This window comes from Pleurodeles waltl, chromosome 5 (genome assembly GCF_031143425.1).
Source record: "Pleurodeles waltl isolate 20211129_DDA chromosome 5, aPleWal1.hap1.20221129, whole genome shotgun sequence".
Lineage (NCBI taxonomy): Eukaryota > Metazoa > Chordata > Amphibia > Caudata > Salamandridae > Pleurodeles > Pleurodeles waltl.
Window position 1 is genome coordinate 377,320,753 of NC_090444.1, and position 6,000 is coordinate 377,326,752.

Sequence of the window (6,000 nt, forward strand, 5' to 3'; positions counted from 1 at the left end):
CGTTGAATGGCGGCTTCAAAACCTCCCGATTGTGCTGTTGTCCATCTAGTGGAAACCAAAATGAGCACTGAATTTCCTTCTCTTTCCAAGCCTTCCATTTTCATTTGCTTTGCTTCTTCAAAATTTGGGAGCGTTCCCCTTTGGCCTTGGAGATATTGTAATAGTCTGTCGCCCTTAAAGGGGAGGTTTATTTAATACCCCAAGTGTTCCTGTATTTTCCTGGTTGCAGTTCTGAACTGTTTGCATCTGGCCCGTGTCTCTTTATGGCCGTCGTACACAGCTAAGTTTGGTATTGGATTTTGCGCACTTCCCGTGTGCTGTAGGTACCCCTCTGTCTGGTGATGGAGGCCGTAACTCTTTGCAACACATCTGGTTGTCTATACCCTCTTTTTCAGTGTGTTAACTGCAATGTTACCTTAGAACTTTGTGCCCTAGCGTGATGATTTTATTTAGGGTGACTGTGAATCGAGACCTCTACCGTGGGAGAATCTATGAGAATAATTCTATGCAGAGATAGAATGTTGCCTAATGTGGTGTATGCATGGTCAGTGTAATTTGGTCCTGTGCTTTGCTGTAAAATGTACATGGTACTTCGGTCGCGGACTTCTGGAATGTTTCTTACAACCCTCTTAATCATGATTTGTGTACTTGCAGGGTTTCACTACAGACCGTATTTGCAATGAACTGAGGAATCTTGGCATTTTTAAGAATGCGTCGGCTGAATATTCCATCTACATTACCTGTGAACCATCGCCCTTCGCAAGCAATGAAATTCATGTTGCCATTGTAAGTACTTTATTGCAAGCATGTTTTGGTGTCGTGGTCCAGCATTTTTATAAGCTACTAGCAAGGTCTCCATTGGAAGTAATGGCACAAGCTTGCTATATAGGCAGAACATTTGAGAGTTCAGCACAGAGGTAATTGACATGGGTTCATACCATAGTGGCTGTGCACCCAACCAATGAGGGTTAATGTCTATTCGCACAGTGCCCTGGTATAACTCGCTTTTTCTCCAGCATGGACGTTATCGACTGTGGTTACAAGTTCTAGATTGTTGGTAGTGCCCTGAAAGTATTAACACTGGCATTTTTTTAAAACCCTGGACGTGTATTAAGTTATTTAAAATTGCACATGTTTTTTTTCTCCTTAAGTCTGCCGAGGACAGTGGCGAAGAAGGAAATACCATTAAAGATATCACGGACCGAATAATTGATCTTGTTAGCAGGCGCGATGGAAACAACACCTTTATTGCAGCTGTGGCTGAAGTCACTGTACAAAGGCGGCACACGAAGAGCAAGACTGGTGAGCCTCAATATTTCCTAGTCCACAAATCGTTAAGTGGTTATTGGTGTGGTAGCAATAATGACCCCAAAGAAATATTAACTTGGAGGCGTGGTACTTGTTCACCCGCTGGAGCACGAACTGACTTCTGTGTACCGAAGAGTAGAGATACCTTTGGTTACCTGACGATTAGGTGGCACAGTTGTTTGTATTATGTGGTGAACTAACTAATTTTTTAGTTGGCTGTAGAACGATTTGCTGATGATAAGCAATGCAGTTTTCCTGCAGTGATGTATATGTAGGAGTCCACATAATCTCGCCAATAGTTTAACCTGTATAGTGTTGACATTAGTATTTTAAGTAAACAGATCTATTGAGTAGGGTCTTATGTTGTACACTGAATACGTTGTCTTAGTAATTAACTAGAAATTACTAAATAGGCGAAGGCAGAACCATGAAGTTGCCCTCGCACTGTTCTGTTCCTTTCGAAACAGAAAGTGGACATGCTTCAATGCAATGTACTTGTAAAATGTCTGCTTGACTACAGTTACTTGCATAGACCAGGATTCCGAAAGGAGCTGGCCGTTATTTTGTTACCCCATAAATCAGTTTTTCTGCTGTTCAGTCAAGCCCAATCTCTTTCTGTTGCAGGGCATTGCACCACTGTTGTGTAGTTTCTAACCCCTTGGTGTGTCCTGTTGTACCCAGAATGTAGTTGATGCAGAAAACAACTCTTATTTTTGTCACTTTAGATACTGTGTAAAAGTAGTCCTATTCTTAATTGCACATGTTAAAAACAAAAGGCATGTCCGAATTTGTACCATACTCGAAAAGCAAAATGGAGGTAATGCCTCAAGAGACTGCAAACTGATGCATATAATATGATGCATTGACACCTAGTATTCAGTTTTGCGCTGAAGATCCACATTTTCCCCCTAAAAATTTGCACTAGAAACCATCATTTTGTAATCTTTATTTTCGTAACTTCACAAATGTATTACTTATCTTGTTTCTTGCAGATTTCTTGGTGCCTTTGCTGAGCTCCATCTTGACCGTTGCCTGGATCTGTTGCCTAGTAACTGCGTTTTACTGGTGCATGCGAAAACGCAGAAAGCAGAGCAGCCATCCTCACACCGCTGCAGAAGATAACACCACTAATAATGTGCGGGAACAACTGAATCAAATAAAGAACCCAATTGAGAAACATGGGGCCAACAGCGTACCCATAAAAGACTATGAAAACAAAAACTCCAAAATTGCCAAAATAAGGACACACAATTCTGAAGTCGAGGAAGACGACATGGATAAGCACCAGCAGAAGACACGATATGTCAAACAGCCAGCCTACACACTAGTAGACAGAGAGGAGAAGCCTCCCAATGGCTCTCCCTCAAAACACCCAAACTGGACAAGTAAACAGGACAACAGAGACTTAGAAACTGCACAGAGCTTAAGTCGGATGGAGTATATTGTATAGCAGACAACTGTGCCTTCATTGTCAAGGCTTGGAGCTCCTAGTTCTTAACTGTTGTGTAATTTTCTGAGTCTAAGGCTATTGTGTACTTAGAATCCTCTGTTAATTTAAGTTTTGACAAGCTGGCTTACACTGGCAAAGATAGTTGCTGTGGTTGGCTGAAATACCAAGTGCTGCATCTCACACCTATGCAAAACTAGTCAAAACTGTTCTAATGTACAGTCGGCGACAGCTGATAGACACATCATGGATCTGTCTCAAGGGTTTGGCGCCATCCTTGTTTCCTCCTCCACATGCTTAAGCATTCTGCCTGGACTTCTGAGTTCTATATATAGCCTTAGAAAATGTATTTTATTTATATTTATTGAATGTCTTTTGTTTTCCTCTTCTTCTGTATATTGGTTTTATGTTGAGTACAACTAGTTCTGTATTTGAAAGTGCCTTTGCAGCTTAGAACCACAGCAACTATCAAAATTATGTTTATTATTTATTTTTTTATTGTATTTGTGTTCTGGTCGGGAAGGGGTGGGGAACTCTGTCGGCAGTTGCTGGTAAAATGAAGAATTTAAAGAGTTGTGTCAAACTAGGGTTGTATAGATATGTAAATATTTTTTTTATTAATCACTGTGTATATTTGATTTATTAACTTAATAATCAAGAGCCTTAAATATCATTCCTTTTTATTTATACGTACGTGTTTAGAGTTGAAGGTTTTTGATAGCTTTGTAAAGCTCATGGCTCCTTTATTTTTTGAATTTTTCTTGTTACATGTTGCCTATATGCCAAAACTGAGGTGTTCTAAAAAAAATAGTTTATTTTTTAACAATAGTCGGGATTTAATGCCCCGATGCAGTTTTTGTACAATGTCAAACGTTTGAACCACCTTCTCTAGTATCACTTGATTATTTGTAAGTATTGACTGAGGCAGTTTAGAAATTTAGACTAGGCTTTTTTTTTTTTTTTTTTTTTTTTGCTGCTGCTTTAGATTTAATGATTAAGGAGCAACTGTCAGGTCTGCTGCAGAGCAGCTTAAGGGAACAAACCGAATTTGAACTATGTAGAAGATGTGAGTGGTTGCATGTAACAAAATCAAACTAGCGCATAAAGTTGGAAGCCAGCAATCTTCTTTTGTAAAAAAAATTTCACCATGGAAACGTAATACTGAACCACTTGTAGATTTGATTTTTGTATTGTAATCTACTGCATTTAGGTAGTATTCTAATAAGCTAGTTGTTGAATACTTGAACAGTAGTATGTCCAGTGAGATCACGGTGTAGATTTGCTATAGACTCCACTGCCTGCCTTAACAAGTGATGAAATCAAAGTGCTATTACCATGTCCAAGGTAAACCGGATAGGCTGATAAACATAGTAATCTCTTTGGTAAGCCATTGAGATCCCGAAGATATCTTGTATTGTGATATTAGTGTTATATATGAACCTGAAAATGCATCTTTGATGTGTTACTGGCAATAAATTTTGAAAAGTAATATTTATTAAATTTTTTTGTATGAAAACCTGAAAGAACATGGTCTGTGTGGGATTTATTTGCAACGGCTCGTTATCTGTTCAGGTTTCTTTGCAGCAGGTTGTGCAGGTTCTCTGAATATGTCCTTACTTGCTTGAAGAGAGCTGTTCTTTCAGGGTGATCTTAACTTTAGGTTTAAAGGACTCTAAAATTTGTTGAGGACAAGAATTCTTTTGGAAATAAGGTAAAGAGCTAATATAAAACATTAAGTGATATCTGTAACTGGTTTATAGAAAGAAAAAAAATAAGAGCAACAGAACGCACGCTCATGCCTCTTTTCAAGCATCAGGCAAAGTACATATGTTTTTTTATTAATTTATTTTACTGTTGTAACTCTTCTTTCTGTATAGGGTGACTACCCAGAGCTTAGACTGTGTTAAAAACTGCTTCTGGGAGATGCTCACTGGAAAAAAACTTGCAATCCATGTTAATCAAGGCACAACGTACCAACTTACCTTTAGTTGTCTTTTTCCCACCGTTTACTAAGGGATTGACCGCCCCGATTCATTTTTGATTTGGATAAATTTTTTTTGTGGTGTTGTCTGTTTATAAGACCAGTGTTGACACAATGCCTTACTAAATCTTTTTGCAGTACCCATTGGCTTGGCACATTCGGTTTATTCCCTGCCCTGCGCCAACATAATATCAGTTTCCTTAGAATCTCAACAGAGCTCAAAAGACCACTGGAGTTTAGAAAGATACACAGAACTGGCTTCTCATGTATTTTGAACGAATTAGCTGTCTTCACCGAGTTTATGATGCAATGTAATGCAAACGTGTATTCTAAAAGTTTCTGTGAGAAACTATTTCGAGTAACAGTAGTGCATCATCTTACCCTCTTTGGTTGATTTTAATAGAAAAAAGTAAAAAGACCTCAAAACCGTGACCAAGAAAGTCAAAATGAACCCTAGATTTAAGTTTAACATTTTTATCCTCCCAAGTTTCCTTAAATGGGTAGGATGCTAATTTTTACGGCAAGCCCCTCCCTCTAGTTCCTGAGACCAGGGGCCATTACATAAAGTGCCCTGAGGGCGCAACAGGCAATTGCGCCTGCTTTGCACGGCCTGTGCGGCACCTTGGTATTACAGAAGGGGTTGCAGATGTTTATGCAGCCCCTTCTGTAATACCAATATCCCTGGCGCACATATAGCACCAGCGCTATCATCAGAGGGCGTTCTCTCATTTACATGGGGGTGTGGCCCCATGCAAATAAGGGAATCACTTTGCCTCTGTGCTCGTGCTGTATTACCGAAGTGGGCGCAGAGGGAAACATGCCTTTAGAAGGTGCACTGAAAGAGTGCAGCAAAAAGGTTGTCTAAAGGCACTCCTCTGAGGGGGAGTGAGAAAAGTCCCATGAACCCCTCAAATATCCCCTTGCAGGCGGGTGCAGTCATAACACCCACCAGCAAGGGGATCTCTAATCCGCCTTAAAAGGGCAGGCAGGGTGCCACCTGCACAGAGGAGCACAGAGCAGCTTTTAAACGGCTGCTCTATATTTCTCTTGAAAGCGCTGCCCCAAGGGCAGCACGAGCTCACTGCTGACAGCCGATCACACAACTATCTGCACAACACTGCGTTGCTGTATTGTCTTTCTGTATTTGTGTAAATGGGAAATTGACTATACTGATGCTATACATTTATTATAGATATATTATGTAAATTATGCAGACTGTAGCCTTAGGGTTGTGGAAGGAAAGTTATTCTAGTTTTGCAGAGTG

The 6,000-nt window shown here is 40.0% G+C and overlaps 1 protein-coding gene across 1 annotated transcript in view; it reads left to right on the forward strand.

The window, feature by feature from the left end:
• Positions 1–4,281, forward strand: part of JAG1 (jagged canonical Notch ligand 1) — a 47,094-nt gene extending 42,813 nt beyond the window's left edge. Inside the window, exons 24-26 of the mRNA XM_069234114.1 lie at positions 655–786; positions 1,152–1,302; positions 2,301–4,281. Of these exons, the coding sequence (XP_069090215.1) occupies positions 655–786; positions 1,152–1,302; positions 2,301–2,758 (741 nt within the window). The 3' untranslated portion in view covers positions 2,759–4,281. The remainder of the gene's footprint in view (positions 1–654; positions 787–1,151; positions 1,303–2,300) is intronic.
• Positions 4,282–6,000: the final 1,719 nt, after the last annotated feature.